Source organism: Rhinatrema bivittatum, chromosome 1 (genome assembly GCF_901001135.1).
Source record: "Rhinatrema bivittatum chromosome 1, aRhiBiv1.1, whole genome shotgun sequence".
NCBI lineage: Eukaryota > Metazoa > Chordata > Amphibia > Gymnophiona > Rhinatrematidae > Rhinatrema > Rhinatrema bivittatum.
Genome location: NC_042615.1, coordinates 691654986 through 691678311, shown reverse-complemented (window position 1 = coordinate 691678311; position 23326 = coordinate 691654986). Strand labels below are relative to the sequence as shown.

The window sequence follows — 23326 nt, the reverse complement described above, 5'->3', positions numbered from 1 at the left end:
GTACCATGTCCAAACTGGCACCGATAAAGTCTAGCCATGGAGACAGGCAGAGATGTGACTTGGGGAAGTTGATGACAAAGCCCATCTGCAAGGTCTGAATAGTCGGGGCCAGTGTATTCAAGGCCCCGGAGTGGGAGTCGCTCCAGATCGACCAGTCATCCAGGTATGGAAAGACATGGACCGAGTGACGCCTGAGATAGGCAGCCACCACCACAAAGCATTTGGTGAAGACACTTGGGGCTGATGCACTTTGTACTGAAAGTGTGCCATCCCCACCAGAAAGTGGAAGTACATCCTGTGGTTGAGGACAATTGCAATATGGGCGAAGGCCTCCTTTAAGTCGAGGAAGCAAAGCCAGTTTCCTGTTAGAAGGAGCGGGATCAGCATGCCCAGAGGAAGGGGGATGGTGGTGGCGAAGGCCTGGGGGGAGGGGGGGAGGGGACAGAGGGAAGCCCATGGCCCTATGGGGTTGGATGTGATGTGTGTGGGTGAACATTTTGAATTTTTCTCTTATGAGAAACCTGTTTAATGCCCTGAGGTTGAGAATGGGGCGCAAGCCGCCGTTCTTCAGAATAAGGAATCTCGCCTGTACGGGGGAGATCCGCAAGCCTGTCTTGAACCTCTGGTTGGAGTCCTGAGGCTCAGAGCCAAGCCAACCACCTGGCGCTGATGTCTCCGGCGGCCAGGCGGGCTGTAGTCTCTAACATGTCATAGGTAGACCTCACCTCATGTCATCCAGCATCAAGGCCCAGCATGGCAATGGCTCCAATAGAGTCCTGCTATTGCTGGGGAAGGCTCTCCGCAAAGTCTTGGACCTGTTTCCACAAACTGCGGTTGTATTGGGTCATGTATAGCTGGTAGGCCGCAATGCGAGCCACCAGCATAGCCCCCTGGAACATTTTCCTTCCTATGCCACTGAGGTCCCTGTGTTCTCGCCCCGGAGGAGCAGAAGTGTGTGCAGAACATGGTGTGCCTTCTAGCCTTCTTAAGCGCTGACTCCACAACTGCTGACTGGTATGGGAGGTGCCACCGTTCAAAGCCCATAGGCTGTTGAACCAGATAGGTAGCGTCGGCCTTCCTGTTAATCGAGGACTCTGACACCTGGTGTTCCCACATATGGAGAAGGAGCTCAAAGATGTCGTGGACTGGCACCACCACAATTTCCTTGGGAGCATCGATGAACTGAAGGACCTCCAGCATCTTGTGACAGGTATCCCTCCGCCAACAGGAGTGGAAGGTGATGGCCTCTGCCATTGCCCTTACAAAACTGGCAAATGACAGGACTTCGGGTGGAGACAGACGCTGTTCCTCCAAGAGGAGGTAATCAGAGAATTCAAAGAGTCATCGCCCCACAGGTCATATGAACCCTCCTCCTCGCTGGGGCCTGGACACCTAGGGCAGGGGCCAGGAGGGGCACCGACGGCATCGATGGAACCCCCGGCATTGAGGGGGGCAATCAGTCGTGGTATGCCGGGGGGAACCAGCGGCAGTCCGGGGAACCGTGGGCATGGGTGCCCGGTCCCCGAGGCCTCATCCTCCTTTAAGGAGCCAGGAATCAGGATCGCTCTGGTGGAGGGCATCAGTGGCCTCTCAGGCACTGGTTGCATCAGTAGGGACCAAGAAGGACGTCCAGACTCTCCAGCAGGGGTGCAAGCCTCAATGGCGGAGGCTTGGGCATCGTTATGGGGCCGGTAGCTCAACGCTCTGTAGCGCTTTGAGCTCCACAGACTGCACCCTGCAGTCCAGCTCCTCCTGAAAATCCTGGGTGGTTTGGTCTGATGGAGGGGAATGAAGCATTGCCAGTACATCCTCGGAAGGATCATGAGGTGGCACGGCACCCTGCACCATTACCAGTGGGGAACGCCTGGGGCTATCAGGGGCACCGGAGGATGGGGCCTCCAGTGGTCAATGCTGCTTCAATGGCAGTTGAGCAGCTGTCGATGACGCTCTGGAACCGGAACATTGGCGAGACAGTGACTAGTGTCTATGCTTCCTAGATTTCCGGTGCTCGGCCTGGTCTTTCCCAGGCACTGAGGATGAGGACCCCAAGGTTAGCAGAAGGGGAGAGACCACCGAGGATCAGTCTCCCTCTCACCGATCCTTAGGGGTACTGGATAGTGGGACCGCTAAGGGAAGAGTTGGCGACAACTCCCCGCGGTCCTTGGGCGTTGAGGATACTGAAGCCGAACTAGAAGGTTTAGGAAACCTGAAGAACTTCTCCATTTTATCCAGGCGAATTCGATGCCCTTTGGGTGTCATTTTGTCACATAAAAAGCACCTGTGGATGCCGTGCAAGGACCCCAGGCAGAGGATACAGACCTCTTGCGGATCCGTGATGGACATGGTCTGCAGGCACTGGGGGCACTGTAAAAAACCTGATTTTGCCATCGAAAAAAGGCTGGCGTGTGGTCAAAGACCAATGGGCACCATGGTGCAGAAGTTGGGAATCAACTGCGAAGAACGAAAGGCAAAACAAGGGTACCTACCGAATGGAGGAACCAAATGCAAAGGGGTCCAGACGCAGAAAAAAACCTGAAAAAGTAGAAAAATTTCAAGGAGTTGGAGCTCCACCACCGCAAGGCTACTGCACCATGGAAAAGAAGAGACTGAAGGAGGACCTCGCGTTGACGCATGGATAGCACGAGGCTGGGCATGCTCAGTATGCCAGTCACTTTGACAAAAGTTTTCCATGCCGGGCTCCATTGCATTATGTCACCTACATGTGAGGACTACCATCCTGCTTGTCCTAGGAGAATAGTAAAGCTAAATTAGTTGGGAAGATGGGCAGACTAGAAAGGCATATGGTCTTTTTCTGCTGATGTACTACCCATTCAGGTAGTGATAGCTGTTAGCCAAGTACTGTAGTTACTTATGCGTTGCTGTTGGGGGAAGACAGACTTATTTAGCTGTTTAGTATGTGCTGGTGATGTCCATGTTCACTTCAGTGTACATCCTTTCCCTTACTTTCTTGCTACACAGTTGAATACCATTGATAAGGTATTGCTTTCATTTATGGTCAGTGTAATTTTTTTTGTCTGGTTATCGAGGGCCACAAAAAGATCTGATTGTTAACTACATTATACTAATTTACCTCATTCTTAGCCAAATATATGCAAATATGTCAAAATGAATATTCAATGCAATATCCTGTAAACCAGACCTGATTGCAACTATTGAGGATGGGAGCTGTGCATCTTTACATTAAAGTATTCCAACGACATACTATATTTAAGAGCCAATAACAACAATCTTGTGTGCAGGATGGGCACAGTCCTTTAAAAGGTGATTTTTGTATTAGAAACCTTACGGACAAATTTTAAATCCCCCCTGTGCGCAAAAAACGGGGGTTATGAGCCAAAGTGCAGGGCCCAGATAAAGGGGTGGTCCGGAGGGGCGGGGCTGGAAGCAGCAAATGGCCGCTGTATGGGGGAAGGGCATCCTGGCATGCGCAAGTTGCTACTGCTCAGTTGGAGCAGTAAGCAGCAAAACAAAACAAAAAAAAAAAAAAAAGGAGGTAAAGGGTTTAGGGGGTGGGGTGGGGAGGAGAGGGGAAGGGAGGTTAGGGTAGTGGTTCCCTTCCAGTCCACTCCTTAATTGGAGCGGAATGGAAGGGAACTGGGGAAGGCCTCGATGCATTGCCATGCGGAAATTGCAATTATCCACTCGCCCTTGCGCGTGCCGCACGTGCGGATTACAAAATCCACCGCGCATGTGCGTGCGCCGCTCGTATTTTATAACACGCACGTAGCCACGCACACAGTGTAAAATACACGCGCCCATGTGCGTGTGCCGGGTCCCGTGCTCACATGGATGTCTGCGCGTGTCTTTAAATTCTACCCCTTAGCTAGTGCTTACAAATGGGGAAAAGATGTTGCCAGTTTTTGGCAGATGTTACAAGAAAGAGTGAAAAGAAGACAGCTTATTTACAGCTTGCTTAATTTTAAGCTTGGAGAAACAAACAAAAAAAAAAAGTGTGCCAAATTTGCTCCCAAAGGGTTTAATGAGAGCTGAGCCTGTACACAGAGGCCTCGATGTAATAAGGTGCACATTTGTGCGTACATCGTTACTCATGATTTAACAAGGAGTTTGTGCACACGTATTTTGTGTGCTAAACGCAAGTAAAACTGTGCACACAGATTAGCGCTCCTCCATACAAATCTCATGTATCAATGCAGAAAGATGCGCAGGTATAACGATTTCTTTACATTGGAAATTTATCTCCTGGTCAAAGCTGTGGTAAAGTTTGAGGCTACAGTTAGTCTATAGGGCAGAACCTGGAATTTATAGTGCAAAGGGGTCCTGAAACTGGAATTTCTACGCATAAAATACGATTTGTGGACGTAATCATGTTTTATGTGCTGAGCACATGCTTTGTGCATAAATCACTTTTTGTGCACACCAAGCATGTCTGTGCACATATTTTCGGGTTAGCATGCTTTTCTAAACCTCTAATGCATTAGCATACCATTAGCTTATTGCATCGGGAGTTAACTCTTTTTTTTAGTCCATAACTCATAATCCATTGCAGAATGTCTCCCCCTGGATTTGTGCATTTTATGTTCTGCACACCATGGACTCTGAACTCTCTTCCCTGTGGCTAGCACATTTAACAGAAACCCATGAGAAGGCGTTTTTAGTAGGGGTGTACAGGCCAAAAATGTGTCACATCATGTGTGTCATTTGGAGGTCAATTTTCATATTTGTTAATAACTTTCCTTTTTTTTTGGGGGGGGGGGGGTAAGTTTCAGAAATAGCGTGCACTATAATGATAGGGAAAAAACATTAAATTATGTGTATTCTATCGTTTCACTTTGAAAATGACAAGAAATGAATGCACATCCCTAGTTTTCGGTGCCTGGCTCCATTATGTGGTAATGATTTACTGGAGAATCTACATTTACAAACCTTGCAGTAAAGCTTTTTGTAAATACTTAAGCCTTCTTCTTTCAACAGGTTTTCCAATTAAGATTCTTAATCATCCCTTGCAGATTTTATTTTCAGGCCCTGAAGGTACATCCCTGTCTTCATCTTTGGGATTTGTTTTACTGTTTGCTTTTAGTTTATGTTATGATTTTGGGTAATGTTACAGCCAATGATTCATTATGCACGTTTTAGTCTGTTCCTTGCCTTGAACGAAGGAAAAGGTGGATTACAAATCATCTAAAGGAAGAAGAAAAAGAGTATGTGCTGAAGTGCCATGTGCTTTTTAAATTAATCTATTATACCCAGGCCAGACTTGTCCCAAGCAGAGGTAAATATATCTGTGTTAGAGGGCTGCTTATGAGGTGCACAATGCATCCGATCAGTGGCCACAGTGGAAGAGAAGTGCAGCATCAGTGATGGTTTTATTCTCCCATGCACGCTTTTTCCAAATTGTGATTTTTTTTTTTGTATCGAATATCTGGCGAATATCTACTTTTATAATGGAGGTTATTTTTCAACCCCTAATTACATAGCACAGCAGAGAAAAGCTACCTCTGCTCCCTAATCTAAATCTAATCCCCCTATCATTCCTGTTCAAGGGGCTGCTTGTAGGGATGTGAATCGTTTTTATAACGAATAGAAATATCGTACAATATTTCTTAATTCATTATATATCTGGTACAAGTAGAAACGAACAAATTTCCCCCCCCGAATTTTCGTGGAAATCGTTTTTCGGGTTAGTGCGTGCGCTAACAAAAAACAGTTTGTTATGTTTTGTTATTTTGTTAGCGCGCACTAACAGGAGTTAGCACGAACTAACCCAAAACACGATTTTTTTTTACTGAAAGCGCAAATGATCGGGCACCCGATACACATCCTTAGGTGTTTGAGCAAAATGCTGATTAGTTAAGCATTCCTGATAGGTGAGTGCCAAATGGAAATTTGTACTGCATTTCCTGCTATTTTCTTCTAGAGGCCAAAATTAATTTGGATGAACTGTGCCTGGACTTCTTATCACACAACCAGTTAAAAATTACTCTCTCTCTACTACTTCTCATTTGTATAGCCCTACTAGATGTACAGAGCTGTACAGATACACACAAGAGACAGTCCCCCGATCTATGGAGCTTAAAATCTTGTCAAGATAGTGACAGGAACATTAATTTATTATAATAAATACGGTAATAATCATAAAAAGATTATAATCAGGAGGAGCCAGGGGTTAAAGATTTAAAAGCAACCATAAAAAGGTAGGTTTTTGGGAGGGAGGGTACTACACTGAAGCAGTCACTTCTCAAAATTCCCCACTCATGCCCACGAAGGGACAGGACCTTTGCAGGTCCATCAGACGATGGCCTGCCCCTATAATGGTGGATGCTGGCGATGTCACCATGAAGGGGGTGGGATCACAGCAGTCTCTCTCATCACAACAAATCTGGGACTCTCAGGACCTCAGCATTAGCAGATAGAGCAGCAGATTGCCAAGAGTGGGAAAGGAAACTGGCGCCTCTCAATAAGGTCACCACAAAGGGGTTTTGCATTGACAATTGTTTAGGGATGGGAGCTTAAGTGAGAAAATGTCCCTGCTGGATTAGAGTTAGCAGAGAAGTATGCTAGACAGGTGCGTTAATAAGCTTCTGTTAACAGAATAAGTGAGATGTTGAATGACACTGCAAAAGCATCTGAGAAAATATTTATTTAGATTTTATATTCCGCTTTTCATACTTTTTTTCAGCGCTTCAAAGTGGATTACATTCAGGTACTGTAGGTATTTCCCTATCCCTGGAGGGTTTACAATCTAATTTTGTACCTGAGGCAATGGATATAGAACTAGAACTAAAAATAATGCTATACTCTTTACCCTAAACTCCTCAAAATATTTGCTCCCATGATTCATAAAAAAATAAATAAATATCAACAACAGAAAATAATTCACAAAATATAGTAAACATTGTTAGATTTTTTAAAAAAATATTTTTTTTTCCATTTTCTCACCTCACTTCTCTGGCCTGATCATGCAAGACAATTCAGGCTTACTGAGTGGTCAAGCTCTAAAATGAAAAAAGACTATTATATAGATGTTCATTGTATTAGACTAAGGAATCATATTTCCTGCTTATTCTGTTTCATTGTAAACCGGTATGATTTGCATTTGATGCAAGAATGTACAAAAATAAATAAATAAATAAATAAGGCTGTGCACTGCTGGCCACAACAGACTAGAGGCTCACATGCAGGCCCAAACTCCTGCCAAGCCATGGGATTGGCAGCTGTATTGTACAGAATAGTAATTGCATGGCACCAGTCACCAAATATATATGACCTGCATGGAAGGGGCAATCATTCCTTTTCTGCAAGACTATACAGGGTTAGGCAGGAAAAAATAAGAAAGAAAGCAGAACTTACCCAAATCCAGAAAATAAACGGCAGAAGAGAAAGAAGCCATAACCCTGGACAAATGACGAAAGGAAGGCAAAAAATCCATTGACAGACATACAAATCAGAAGAGACTGCCTCCTCCCCACCTTGTCAGCCAGGCCGCCCCAGAAGAATGCCCCCAACATCATGCCAAGGTACACAATGCTACCTGCAACACACAAAAAAAAAAATATAGCAGATATTAGTTTTTAAACTCAGCAACCAACATTCATGCACAAACCTTAATTTCATTCATATAGGAGCATTTTATTTATTTATTTATTTATTTACCATGCGCATGCCTAGTAAGGGTAAAACAGTACTATTCTATACACAGTCAAACAAAAGAGCAGTCACGTGCTGCACAGGAAAGACATCTCCTGTTGAATGTCAATGGCTACTGTCAAAGTGCAAGAATGTTGATTGTAAGACAAAGGAAAATAGTTTCTGAATTATAGTATGTGCCTTCTACAAAAAAAAAAAATAAAAAATCATCCTAAAGTCTAACATTAGGGTATCGGAATATATATATAGCATTTTTTCTCTCCGTGCAGAGTGTGCTTCTCTGAAAATTTGGTACAGAACATATACTTGAATAATAGTGAGCCAAAATGATTTGCTTTTTTTTTTTTTTGTCTCTGTAGGACAAAGAAATAATAATAAAAAAAAGGAACTGATGGTAAAAAAAAAACAAACACCAATTGGCCCAACCAGTCTGCCCAGTTATTCCTGGCCACACTGAAAGGATGCAGACCAGCTGCCTGCCATAGTAATATCATTGCTTCTATGCTCTTTATCCAAGACAGTCTCACCAGAGAATTAGATCAGTAACAGGCAGTGAATGCAAGGTCTCATTCCCTACAATTAAAGATGTCTCTTCCTCAAATAATCTCACCTATAACCCTCCTATTATTTCCTCCCAATCATGGCCTCACTGATTTAAGTCAAAACCTCTTTTTTTTTTTTCATTTATGTGTCTTGTCTGTGTTGACTAAACTATAAGCTCCAAGAACCAGGGGAGGCTTTCTCTTTGATGGGTCTCCGTACAGCACTGATTATGCTTGGTAGCATTATACAAATTACTATTCATAATAAAAATGAGTATTTGGATTTCAGCAAAACTATGGATACTGTCCTACATAGGAAGCTTATAAAAGGGGTACATTTTAAGAATGTACGTGCGGGTGTCTATGTGCGCGCACTATCCGGCGCACACACATGGACGCCCGAATTTATAACATGCGCACATGTTATAAAATCAGGGGCTGGTGCAAGGGGGTGCACAATTGTGCAACTTGTGTGTAGGCTTTTTAAAATAATCTAAGAGTAGGAAAAAAGGTAGTGAACCCGATTACAAACTGGTTCAGAAACAGACAACTGAAGAAAGTGGTAAATGAAGCTCACTCTGGAGAAAGAAAGGTGATGAATGGAGTGCTTCAGGAATCTGTACTGTTCAATATCTTTGGGTGTAAAAGAGGAAAATTTTGGATTTTTTTTTTTTTTTTTTTACACAGATGATGCCAAGATCTGCAACTCATGCCTGAGGGAGCAGGCAGTATGAGAAGCGATCTAAGTGTAGGGACCCATTATCCCTTCTACAGTTGCCCTATAAGCACATTTCCTGGTATAGAGAATGTTCCAATATGGTAGTTAGCAATTTCTGTCAGTAGGAAACAATGCACAGATCCTAGAGGAAAAGTTTGTTTGACGCTATCTGTTAGAGCAGACCTTCTCAACCTTTTTTTTTTTTTTTTAAATATTGGGATACACTTTCAAGATTGTTTGATCTGCAAACCAAATTTTACCATGTCACATATATTCATACCCACTGGTCATGTGACAGTGAAAATGCCAGGAAATGTACTTTTAACTAAATTGAATAGTACTACCTTCCCTCCCAAGGGCCAACCCTAATAGCAATCTTTCTCTCTCTAAACCCAACTCCTCTCAAGATTCAATCCCAATCTCCTTTTCCCCAGCACCAAGGGTTCCCTTTAGGGATAGGCTTGCTGTGTGCAAACATTTTTGGTTACATTACCCTGTGAACACTACTTTCTTTGATGCAAAAACCATATCACTTTTATGCTCACACCAATTCAATCCTTAAAGGGAACACTGGTTAAGTCCATCTCTTGCTTAAAATAATTGCCTAGCTGGTGTAAAGGGGGAGGGGAAGAGTCAAGATGGCGGTCTAACGCTGGCATTGCTCTGCTCGGCGCTTTTCCTCTAACTTTGTTTCTGCGATATCCTCCTCAAAATGCCGGCGAAAAGAAAGGGGAAAGTAAAAACCTTTCCTTCAGAACCCCCTTCTTGCTCCGGACAGCAAACGATTACGCAATGCCCGGCAACGGCTTCACTTTTGGGGCCAGGAGTGGAGGAGAGCTCACCACAGCCTCGTTGGCGGTGTCCCTGAACCCGCTCGACATCAGACCCCCAGCCGCAGGAGCGGGAGGGGCTGCAGCAGCTTGTCGGGCAGAGTCCCGGTGTGGTTTCTCTTACTCCCGACACCGAGGGAGCCTCTGCGGGGAGTTTTTCCGCTCCAGAAGTGCTGGGAACTGCAACGAGAAGACCTAAAGCGGTAAGCGGTGGAGTAGAAGGGTGAGAGGCTGTTGGAGCCAAAAACAAAACAAAACAAAACCCTTCGCGTTGATCCAGAAAGCAGCCATAGTTACTCTTGATTCAATCTGGGACCTTGTTATAAATATGGGCAATGCTATTTCTGATTGTTCTCTCAAGATTTCTACACTATCACAGCAGTTAGAAACAGTCTGTAAGAACAGCCAGCTTCAAAACCAGGAAAAATGTAATCATATAGAAGAAGAGATGAAAGCAATTAAAAAAAGAGTCAAAACTCTCAGGATGGTGAGATCCTGAATAGAAGAACTGAGTACGTTGAAAACAGGCTGAGACATCTGAACTAAATTTTCCAAGGGTGGTGGGGGAATTGTCACATTTCACTCTAAGGAGATATTTCCTTGAAATTCTTGAATTTTCTTCGGAAGTGATCCCCCCTTGGATAAAGTATATTTTTTACCATCTGGTTCAAGATCTCAAGTACAGAAACTGGCTGTTTCAGATTTGGAGTCTCCCAACTATGAAGTAACAGAAAGTAACCAGTAGCGTAGCTCTTTCTTAACTGGTAGTGACTTGAGTGCAGTTATGAAAAAGTACTTTTTAGAAGTCTAATGTCTTATTTATGGGACAACTAGTGAGAATCTTCCCGGACTTCTCCAAGACCACTCAAGAAAGAAGGAAGGGTTCCTGGCCTTAGGGGCGTCTTTTTTTTTTTTTTTTTTTTTTAAGATACCCGTACAAATGTCTGGTCAAGTTTAGGGGAGATAATTTTGTATTTCTCGCACCGGAACAGCTTAAAAAGTTTGTTGAATCAAGGGAAATGATACGTCTGCTGGAATCAATGTTCTGACGTAATTTTTATATGTAGCCATGTTATGCTATGTCATTTCAGATATTTGTTTCTTTTATTCTCCTTGATTTAAGACTGCCTCCTCCCTAGATTGGGATCTAATGGATACAATGATGTAATTTAGGAAATATATTCCTTTTTCCTTTGTTTTTCCTTTTAATATAGTTGCTTATTTGATGTATCATGTTTCTGTAGCAAAGAGGATTCTTTGTGAAATATATTTTGAAATTTCAATAAATACATTTAAAAAATAATAATAATTGCCTAATATCTACTAATAGCAGTGAAAATAAAATGTATATGGAAACATTTTCATCAATAACATTCAAAACTGCTTTCTGCATGCCGGTGAAATTAATAAAGAACAAACCTTTTAAAATAGAGATGAAGAAGGGATGACCACAATACCTTAAAAGCCAGGGATGAAAAGTACCATCATTTTCACAGCCAGAATTAATGTTATACAAGACAGACCCTCACCAAAACAAAATAGAAAGGCCATAAAGTATAACTAGAAACGTGCCAAAAAAAACTGAACTGGAAACCACAAGCCCGACTGTATTATGCAGTGCAACAATGGAAAAACAATCATTCCTCACAAAACATCACGCAATAAAATCATGACCTAAAGCATTCATAATATTAAAATCATACTAATAAAAGAAAATAAATGTTAAAACCAAACATCCAATAATTAAAAAAAAACAACTTGCTATAAATTTCTCGAAACATCAAACACCATCCAATAATTAAAATAAAGATTTTTAAAACTCCTGCTCTCCATACCTGGGATCGTTTGATTTCTAGTCACCCTGAGATTGTCGTGGATTGGGGGAAGGAGGACAGCACCAACTTTCTTTTCTCTCTCACACACACATACACACACACACACTAACATTAATTCTCCACACACTTCCTCTCTTATAAATGCCTATGCTCTCACACACACATTATATGTGTGTGTGTGTGTGCCTGTGACAGCCTGTATGTGATACATAGGCTGTCGCCATTGGCCAGCGCCATTTTTAAAGATGGCGCCGGCCATCCATTGCTCCTACCATGTGACAGGGACCGGCCAATGGCACGGATACCCTGTCACATGCTAAGGGCAAAGGGCCATCAGCGCCATTTTGTTTACTGGCAGCCGACGGCCCGGGAGCGGGGACGACAACCCGGAGTGGGAGATCGCTCCAGGGACCCCCACTGGACCACCAGGTACCTGTAAAATGTTTTAGGGGGCGTCGGGAGAGTGGGGAAAGCTAAATGTGTGTGTGTCGGGAACACAGACACACTGCTGCACTGATTGTGCGCACTGGTTCTCTGACAGGCTTCACAACACAGCCTGATATGCTTCAGTCTCTGCCCTGCCTCAGTGCTCACCTTGTGCCCATCCTATTACCCAGCAGAAACAAAAACAGTACCAGCTCTGAAAGCAACTCTCCAGTCTGCTTCCAATCACTCACCACAAATGAAAAAAAGAACAGCAAGCAACAGAGCCTGTTCTCTGTGACAGCACTCTTACGACACAGTGCTGCTGCTTCCTTTGAGACTGCCTAGCACAGTGTGTCACAAAAAGGGAAGCAGAAAAAAAGGTGTTTGGGAAAACAACCTAGAACTTAGAGTGCTCAAATAGCACTCTTTTTCACAGACACAGCTTTCAGAAGAAATGCAGAGCAAATTCCTGACATGCTCAGTCTTCAAGATCAGCATCACTGTACCCAGTGCACAGCAATAGGTTGGACTGGAAAATTATAAGACAAGACATCCTTGTCATCATGTCCATCCTACCCTTGTCTGCTGGCTGCCTGCTCTATACTTTGTATTCATTCCTAACTGTAAGCATGATGCTCTCCTATTGATTTCTATAAGTCCACTAACTATGATGGCTTATAGAAATCATTTTATTCAAAATGAATTAAACTAATAAGAGTCATTTCATTTGAGGGACTCTCTCAATTTGTTTTGGGGTCCCCAGAAAGAAATAATTAGGTCCATTTGTTTCATTTTTCAATTTAATTTGAAACCAATATACATGCCTAATACAAGATCTTCACCAAAAGCCCTATGAGTTGAGACTTAAGAATCTAAATATGTATACCCTACAGAAGAGAAGAGATCGGGAAGATATGATGTGTTCAGATACCTAAAAGATATTAATGTACAAGCAGTAAAACTTTTTCAGTCGAAAGGAAATTCTAGAACAAGCTGGTGATAATATGAGACTCCAAGGAGAAGCAACATCAACAAATGTTTTTTCATGAAGGGGTGGCGGATATATCAAACACCTTCCTGGAGAGGATGGCGAAGGCTAAAACAATTGGAGACTTCCAAAATATGTATGGGATAAGCAGAGAAGATCCTTAGTTGCAAATAAACGAAGAGATAATGGAATTGCCACCCAGTGGCATGCGTTTAGTGCCTTACTTACAATAAAATAGTGACAGCAGATAGAGACCAAAATGGCCCATCCATTCTGCCCAGTTAAAATTCATTCTCTTTCTGTAGATAGAAACACTGCAATATGATAGTAGAAAAAGACCCTTACAGCTTCTCTAGCCTGCTCAGTTTTATAATCCTTGCAACTCCCTCAGAGAACCTGTGTTTATCCCATGCTTCCTCGGATTTGGATCTCTACCACCTCTACAGGGAAGCTGTTCCACGCATCTATCATCCCCCCTCTATAAAGAAATATTTCTTTAGATTACTCCTGAGTCTACCCTTTTCACCCTCATCCCATAAAAGAGGCCCACATCTTCCGTATGGACACCTTGGAGGTATTTACTTGTCTCTATTACACCTCCCTATCCCACATTTCCTGTAATGTATATCTGTTTGGATCTTTAAGTCATATGCTTTAAAACAAAGACCACTAACCATTTTAGTAGCCATTTTTTAAGACAGACTCCAACCGCTTTATATCCTTTTGAAAATGCAGACTCCAGACCTGTATATAGTATCCAAATCAAGTCTCATTGGGGACATATACAAGCGCAATATCACCTCCTTTTTCTGCTGACCACCCAAATATCTTTCTATCCACTTGTTAGACCATCTTAATATCATCAGATATGATCACCCCCAAGTGTCACTCTTCTTTCGTGCTTAGATTTCAGCCCCTGTGTTGTTCCTCTCCTTTGGGTTTTTGTAGCTCAAATGCATACTTCTGCATATCTCTTTTTTAGCACTAATTCTTAACTACCAGACTCTAGACCATTCCTCCAGCTCTGCTAGATCTCTCCATGTTTTCCACATCTTCCTGGCTATCTACCCTATTGCAGATTTTGGTATCATCAGGAAACAAACAAGCCATTCCTGTAATCCTTCCCAATGTCACTCACGAAAATGCTGAAAAGAATCGGTCTAAGGACTGATCTCTGTAGCACGCTGCTAGTAACGTCCCTCTCCTTGGAGTGAATTCATTTTACCGCTACCCTTTGTTGACTCCCATTTACCCATGTTTAATCCAGTCAGTCATTTTAGGGCCCATGCCAAGCGTGCTCAATTTATTTATGGCGCCTATGCCAGCAGTGGCCAACTCCGGTACTCAAGAGCTACAAAAAGCCTTGTTTTAAGGATGTCCACAATGCACATGCATCAGATAGATTTACATACAATGGAGGCAGTGAATGCAAATCTAGCTCATGCATATTTATTGCAGATATCCTGAAAACCAGCCTCTTTGTGGCTTTTGAGGTCTGGAGTTGGCTACCCCTGGCCTTTGCAGAACCATGTCAAAGGCCTTACTGAAATCCAAGTTCACTACATTTCGCACTCTCCTCCCCTGATCCAACTCTCTAGTCACCCAATCAAATAAATTGATCAGAATTGTCTAAGAGTTCTCTGGTAAAGCCATGCTGCCTCGATCTTATAATCCATGGGATTCTAGTAACTGCACTATCCTCTGTTTGAACAGTAATTCCATTCATTTAATCACCACAGCTATGCGTATATAAAATTCCCAAATGTAACCCAACACCAACTCTCTCCTTGGGTCTTCCAGCCGATCCCTTAACCCTCTTATACATCTCCCAAGCATAGCAAATCCATCACTGTTATCACATTGCTGGCCTCCCAGCATTGTCCTTGAGCCCTGATAATGATATGCCACTGCTGTTTTTGGGTTGTAACTGTTGCTCCCTGCAGATTATGCCAATGTACCTCCTTTCCATTCGCTTGCCACCATGGATCCTCTGTGCTTATGCTTTTTTTTTTTTTTTTTTTAATTCAGCTACCACTTTTGTACCCCTAGTGTATACTTTCAGCTCTAAGAGGTAGCTTTCATTTCTAGCACTGGAAGCGTTCTCTACGGGTAGTTTACGCCTCCAGCAATTGAAGACTGAAGCAGCCCTGGGTCGCCGGGAGAGGGTGAGTTGAGGCCTCGCTCCTGGCAGGGTGGTTTTTTTTTTTTGTATGGGGTGAGATGGGGGTTGCGGGCAGGACGACTCATACTGCAGGAGGGACTGGGGAAGGGAAGATGTATGTTACTGGGAATGTGGGGGAGAGGGCAGGGGGCCCTATGAACTGTATAAGGAGAAATTTGGGATTAGGGTGTACAGGACCCAAGAAAGAAGCCCATTATCTAAAACTTGGGGATTGGGAGGGGAAAGTAGAGCAGCTGGCCCTGTTTATTTTTAGTTTCTTCACTGACAGCACTACTTAACCTGAATATCTTTAAAAGATATTCAGGTAAGTAGGGTGCTATCCGGCCACACAAGGCCGGTCAATTTTAGACTTCCTTTAGAGCAGGTCTAAAATTAATTAGCTAACCTTGTCAGATATATCAGATATTCAGCTAGGTTAGCCAGATCTCTCAGCCCCTCCCCGGAACGCCTCTGCAATGCCCCCCTTTTTTTTTATCTGGCTAAATTACAGCCAGATAACTACTGAAGTGGCTGAATATGCCACTTGTGCCATTTACAAAGATAACTTTTCAGTTATCTGTCTAAATGGCTTTTGAATATGGACCTAGTTTTCAAAATCTGTAGCAACTAACTGGCAACTTATGTCAAAGGAAGTAGAAATCAGAGTCTATCAAAAACTGAAAAAATATTGTGGGTCTTCACATGCACTTATCAGGTCATATATATAACATTGAAATGACGGCAGAAAAGGACCAAGAGGTCCATCCAGTCTGCCCAGCAAGCTTATGGTAGCACCAGCCGCGTTCATACAGGTCTCTTCCATAAAAGGTATCATCAGGGGGTGGCAACTGCCATGCCATACTAGTTACCCCCATACACTTAGTTTCCCAAACCGTTAAAGTCTAAGAATATAAGAACATAAGAAATTGCCATGCTGGGTCAGACCAAGGGTCCATCAAGCCCAGCATCCTGTTTCCAGAGGCCAAAACTAGGCCATAAGAACCTGGCAATTGTTGGTTGCTGTATGAGTCCAATTCCCCATTATCTCTTGCCGTTGAAGCAGAGAGCAATGTTGGAGTTACATCACAAGAATAGGGCTTGTTGGTTAAGGGTAGTAACCGCCACACCAGCATGTTACCCCCATGCACTCTTTTCCTCATTTCCATCCTCTAGCCCAGAGCTTTCCAAACTTTTCATGTTGGTGACACACCTTTTAGACAAACAATTTCGAGACACAGTAATTCAGTCTACTAGCAAACCAGAGGTTAAAGGTTAAAAACAAATGAAATGTATTTCTTTTGCCAGGAACCTCGGAGCCTCTCTCATTCCTCTGCTGTCACTGTCACTGCTGCCGCATGGCTATTGGGGAGGTGCCGATTGCTGCTACTAACACTGAAGCCCATCCTGCTGTCTCCTCTGTGCAGGCCCCGTGGGCTTCCACTTTCTCCATGCTGATCTCGTACATTGTGAGATCCGTAGAGAAAGTGCTATTCTTGCATATTCCCAAAGATTACATGTGCCAATCAGTAAGAAGTAATTTTTTTTTTTTTTTACCTTTGCTGTCTGATCTTAGTTTTCTATTTGGTTGGTTACAGCTTTTTTGTTCCACCTTCCCTTTCATATTTTTTTGCCAATTCCTTTCTTATTGTCTTTTTTTCTGTTTCTTTTCTCTCCATCTATCTTCTTCCCTCAAACACACAGGCCGATTCAGTAAAAACGCGGGAGAGCGGACGAATGCCTGCTCTCCCGGCGTGCGCACCAGCCAATTGCCGGTGTGCGCGATACAGTATGCAAATGAGGTGGTGCGGTAGAATCTGGCAAAAGGAGGCGCTAGGGACACTAGTGCGTCCATAGCACCTCCTTTTAGCCCGGAGCGGCGGCTGTCAGCGGGTTTGACAGCCGACGCTGAATTTTGCCGGCGTCTGTTCTCGAGCCCGCTGACAGCCACGGGCTCGGAAACCAGACGCCGGCAAAATTCAGCGTCCGGTTTTCGGCCCGACAGCCGCGGGCCGAATTCAAATTTTTTTTTTTTAACTTTTTTTTTACTCTTTGGGACCTCAGACTTAATATCGCCATGATATTAAGTCGGAGGGTGCACAGAAAAGCAGTTTTTACTGCTTTTCTGTGCACTTTCCCAGTGCCGGAAGAAATTAGCGCCTACCTTTGGGTCGGCGCTAATTTCTGAAAGTAAAATGTGCGACTTGGCTGCACATTTTACTTTCTGTATCCCGCGCACATACCTAATAGGGCCATCAACATGCATTTGCATGTTGAGGGCGCTATTAGGTGCCGCGGGTTGGACGCGCTTTTTCCTCCCCTTACTGAATAAGGGGTAAGGGAAAACGCGCGTCCAAGGGCAGGTTAATAGTGCGCTCGTGATTTGATTTGTTGCAATATGGACCAGCACTAGAACCTGAGCATTGATCTTGTTCTTGCCCACTTTTTTTTACCTTTATTTTATTATGCACTTATGTAATTTTCTCAGCTATTCCTATTACTTTGGCAACCACTGCCTCTAGGTGTCTTATCAATGACCCTCCTTCCCATGATGAGACAGAGATGAGGAGAAACTGCTGAGAACAGGGAGGGGCATAGGGGATGAAAAACTCTCATCCCCCTACACCACTCATCTGTCACAAACAGCCTCACTCTCATCCCCCCCCCCCCCTACCACCACTAAAAGCCTGGCTCTGTCCCCCTCACACTTATCCTGCTGGCCCCCTCACACTCACTCCTCCCCTCCCCCTTCAAGCAAATCTTTTGGCCCCCCTTGCACTCATTTCTCACTGCCCCCTCCTCTATCTGGCTTCAGTCCAGGGGCCTCTCCTTCTTTGATTACTGCCAGCTGAGTGCTTAACTCAAGGTTAAGAAAATTGGAAAGTTGTGGTGCCACAAGGCAGCGAGTGCCGTGCCTCGCCTGCATCGCTCACCTGACGCTGTTGCTCCCGCTGGCACTAGTCCGGGTTCTGCACTGCCCTTTGCCCACATGCTCCTCCGACCTCTGCAACACTGCCGCGAATGTTGGCCCCTCCACGCAGACTCCTCTTGGGAGACGTAGCCTAGCACCAAGCCTTCTCAGCACGGTCAGCTGCTGCTGGGAATCCTGCCAATTTCCTGAGATGGTCTCCTTGTTCTGAGCAGTGCCAGTAAGGTAATCGTCGGGAGTTCCTTCCTTCCTTCTCAATCTCATTGATATTTTTTTTCTCCCCTGGGTGCTGCATTGCACCTCTGTTGCCTGCTTTCTAGTGGCCACAGTGTCCCGCAAAAAAAAAAAAAATATATCTGGGTGGACCTGAATGAAAAGTGGGTGGGCCTTGGCCCACCCGTAGCTATACCACCGACACATTCATAATAAAGCAAACACATTTTTTAACGTAACTTTAGTGAATCGGCCCCTAAATCTTTCAGAGGTTAATATTCAAAGCCATTTACTTGGGTGGCTAGTGATTTACACTCATAAGATGGCTCTCTGAAAGTTGCCCTCCCTCTGTACAGCATATGCAGACTTTTAGTGACTGGGGAGGCGTTGCTGAGGGCAGGATTGGAAAATAGTGTGTGTAGACTGGAAAATTAGTGGACTTGAAAATACAAAGAAAACATTCCTGCCTGAAAGGCAGGTGTTAACGTCCGAGGCAAGTTTCAAAGGGAAAGTATATGCGTGCTTTCTCTTTGCAAGCTGTTGCTAATGTAATCCTTCTGGGTTACTGTGGAGGGGCACACACGGGTGCTGCGGAGTGCTGGGGTTTTTCCAATGGGGAGAAACAATAACATTGGGGCCCACTGGATTAGTACAAAATTATCATACAGGGAAAAAAAAAAAAATCTACTGTTCACACTACAGTTTGTTCTGAAAATTAAAAAGCACGAGATAATTGAAGCACGAGATGACTTCTAGACAGTGCACTTGATCTGAGCAACATCCAGGACGAAATTCCTACAGTCACATACACACTCCATTGCTGTCGACGCAATGACAGACACCACCGGGGGGGGGGGGGGTGTGATGTACTGCAGCTTAGCGGCCTTTGCTATCTGGGGGTTCTGCCAGGGGAGGTAAGGATGGGAGGGGGAGTTGGATGAGGAGGGGGCTTCTTAAGGACATAACATTTGAATTGCCGGTGGGGGAGGGGGCTAATCTGCCTCTTTGGACTTTTTGGCCCAGCACTTTTAAATTTGTATGAAGGAGCTTTTTTTTGGGTGGGGGAGAGGCACAGGCCTATTGAATACCACTCATAGAGAAGGGGGACCATGACCCTGGATGTTCCTTTCCCTATTCTTGTAAAGGAAGATGGGTCACATGAATGCCAAGACAGTTTGAAGCAGTGGTATTAGCATAAACAGTAGGGTAGTTAAGACCGTTGAGACTCCCTTTTTAATTTTTGATGTGGTTGCAGAGGAGGTGTTAGTGTTAAAACTTTCAAAAGCTCCCTAAGTTAGGTGTTCTTCTCTTCATGAGGAGTGCTACTACTGATCAAAATCCTGTGAAGGAACCACACTGATACCTGTAAATTAGAACGAGGACAGCACAAGCAACTGAAGAGGGGACTTAGGGAATGAGAATCCTGAATGCATTTCCCACTATGCAGCCGTGAATTGTTAATCATGAGTTGAAAACAGGAATTCTTTTCCCAAAGTGTTCATTATTTGAATTCTTGCTGAGAGAGGTTTTTTTTTTTTTTTTTTTACAACCTATGGTTAGACATGGATCATACTACAGTCCAAAGAGACCCTTACTACAAATCACAAGCAGCTATTCCATTTCCATTTCAAAAATTTAGATAATAGAGAGAGCAGGACTGAAAGATCTGTATCTGTGAGGTTTCTGGGGCTATGGTTGTCAGATGCTGACTCGAGGGCTTTCCCCAAAGCTAAAATGTTAGTTGTTTTATTTTCAGTATTCCATCTCAATCAATTTGATGTCTAACCTTATGACTATTCAAAAGGGGTTTAGGTATTAATTTCCCCTCTACTTGACTTCATATATGCTACGCCTAGTTACTTGACCGTTCCTTCTCTGATGGTTTTATTGCATTATTACAGTTATTTATATACTCAATTAAGTTTTGTATGTATATCCTTTCAATGGCTCTTTTGTCAAGTCCTTAAGAATTTTTATTTCAGTTGATCCTTTTACGAGCTAACACTGAAATGGATAGTGGCTGTTTTAATTAAAAGCTATAGCGGTGACATTTTACAGTTCCTATGTAATCTATTGGATGAGGCTGAAGTGGAAGTAATTTTGTAACCCCAGTGAGGAAGATGGTTGGTTACATGGTTGTTAATGTATTTATATGTACCCAAGAGTGTTATTAGTCACAAGACCTTAGGGCAAGTACCGTTATTGTCAGATGCACATACTGTACTAAGTGACAGATCCACCTCAGTGTATCTTATTGCAGTTATAAAACCAATAAGAAATATGTACAAAATGATCAAAGATCAATATTTCTAACTGCTTAAACTGGTTTGATGCAGTCTTTCATTGTGTGAGAAATATGCAATGCTGATATTGAATATTGGGGCTGTTTCTGGATTAAATTCATTCTAAGTCAGTTCAGTATGGCAAGACCAAACACATTCCTCAAGAAAGATGTTTCCATTACATTAGTCTTGATTTTCTAGTATCTACCTGAAGTTCATGACCTGTTTTTTTTTCTATTTAATAATGGAGAGGTAAATCATGATATGGGGATAGGGGGTTCAGGTGTCTCTGAAACTTACAGTAATCAGACCAAAACTAGAAAAAGGCGTTAACAGATGGAACAAGTCATCTGATATATTCTCACAATTATAAGGGCCTCAATTTCACAAAATCTTGGTGGTGCTGAACTTTTTTTTTTTTTTTCTGCTAAGCTATTTGAGAATGTTCTACAAACAGAAACATTCACTTTCCTAAGGTCAAAAAATAGTGGAGGCGGTAACAGGAATTTACATAATTTGCAAGCTGTGTGTGATGAAATGTTATGAATCCCCTCATTAAACATTTCTCGCCTCATCAAGATATGTGTAGCACTCCCATGGCATCTGGAAAACGGGTGGAGGAGGTACCTGAGAATGCCCCAACTGGTGACTTCACTACAGATACCTCACAGTTGGAGGGAATAAGGGAGGATTTTTCTGATTTTCTGCCTCAGACCCAGTAATGTAAATCAGAAGAAGCAGAGAACCAAAAGCACCTCAGCTCTTCATGTACACACAACAACTCTTGTCAAGCGATGGCATTACTAACACCCATAAACCATATCCTCTTTCATACAAGAGCCATCATTTCTTGAGTGATAAATATGTATTTAACTACAAGTGTGTTCAGGCTGACTGCCATATCCACTAGTTACTTTAAGTTTCCCGCATAGAATCAAAGATGACTACCGTGCTCACTGGTGGATCAGATGCAGGAGTGATCTTGCCTGCATCTGATCCACCAGTTCGAATCTCACAGTTCGAACACTAGCAAATAAATAACTAACCTTAAAACTAGCACACACACAATATAAACCAGTAATAGTTTGCCCCTCCAAGAATATTTTTGCCTCAAGGCTTAAGTGCTTCTTCCCAGCAAGTCCAAACTTATTACCAGCAGATGAAGGCTCTGTCGTCAGCACTCCCTCTGGATATATAATCCTGTGTTTCCCAGCCAGACCTTCAGACCTGATTAGGGGTATCACAGAAAAGTCACCACTGTCTGATGCTCAAATCCATGCCAGAACCTGAGCTCTGCTCTCAGCACCTCACAGCAACAAGACAACAGTTGAGGCTCTTAGTCTTGTAGGAACTCCTTTCTGAGAACATGGTGTAATCATGCATGCCTCCTCTTCCCATGGATAGCATGGGCCCACTTTGTGCAGCACAAATTCCTGAGCCATCTCCTTTAAGTCCTTCCAGGCTTTGTTTTATCCCCAGGCTGAATGAGGTGAGGAGAGTATGCGCTGAGTGCTGGGAGTAACAGCAGGGAAAGAGCTCTGGTAGTTGCATGTGGAAGTCATTTTAACTAACTGAGCTGGCTGCTCCCACCACACCAACTTCTCCCTTCTCTTGTACTGCATATAGAAGGAGCTGATCCATCGTGATGGGTTCATGTATGTCTTCGCCCCCTTCACTCCCTTTGTTTTACAATGTGGCAGAAATATTTATGAAACTTTCAGTGCTTTCCTAGCTCCTCCTTTGGCCATTTGATGCCTCTCCATGTCTGTACTGCCTGATGCGTAGAGGCTGGTGTGCCTCACAGCGTTCTGTTAATGTAGGTGTGCCTTAGGCCTGAAAGGTTTGGGAAACACTGCCCTAAACCCTACCTTTTTTCTCTATTTCCTCTTGTTTTGAAACTTACTTCGGCTCCCAAGCTGAAGTAAGTTGCGTGGGCCAGCACCAGGGACAGCAAACAGTGGCGCTGTCCCGGCCAGACTCTTGCAGGAAGGCCGGCACTTGTGTGTGCACCGGCCTTTACACACGTGGCTGGGTCTTGTGTAAACTTGGCTCAGCGCAGGCAAGGCCTGGCTACGTGCGTGAAGGCCGGAATTTACATGCACAGCTGGGGGAAAATCTACCCATTTATGCTTATTTTACTTAGATTTTTATTGTACTGCTTTGGCTCTCCTTTGGATAAGGAAGGCAGGTATAGAAAAATGAATGTTATGCTCTCCCAGAAGTTTTTCCTGCTTGTTATCCTTTGAGAAGTGTTTCATTTTTCTCTGGCAGTTTTGGAAAATGTGCATCTTTGTATTTTAACACAGTACATGAGGCAAGGCATTTCTTTTTCTCCACTTTTGCATTCCAGGCCGGTTCTGGCTTTTTAGGCTTTCCAGTTCAGCATATTTCTAATTTGTGGTCACTTATTCAGTATTTGGTAGATCTACCTATGGTTTGCATGTGCATTCAATATTAAGTAATCTGTTTCTGCTAACATGTTGTTTCTGTGTAGGGATCTGCAGCAGTCTAATCTGTTCTGTTTTTCAAACTGTACCTACCAATAGGAGGGTGGACTGTTCTAGGGCAGTGGTTCTCAACCTTTCATGACTTCAGTACCCCTTTCAAGAGTTTTAGATGTCTTGTGTAACTTTATAGTAAAAAAATTTAAAATTTGCACCAAATTCTATAACTATTATTCAAACGGGTTCATGACATGGTAGCACACCAAAGCCTGCACTATTTAGTGGGACCTATTCACTAATACAGTTGTTTCCCAACCATACCTGGGAACTTCTGA

General features: G+C 43.5%; 1 protein-coding gene across 1 annotated transcript in view; it reads right to left on the bottom strand.

The window, feature by feature from the left end:
• SV2C (synaptic vesicle glycoprotein 2C) overlaps positions 1–23326 on the bottom strand; it is a 305333-nt gene that overhangs the window by 188892 nt on the left and 93115 nt on the right. The window contains exon 2 of the mRNA XM_029586219.1: positions 7330–7510. Coding sequence (XP_029442079.1) covers positions 7330–7510 — 181 coding nt within the window. The remainder of the gene's footprint in view (positions 1–7329; positions 7511–23326) is intronic.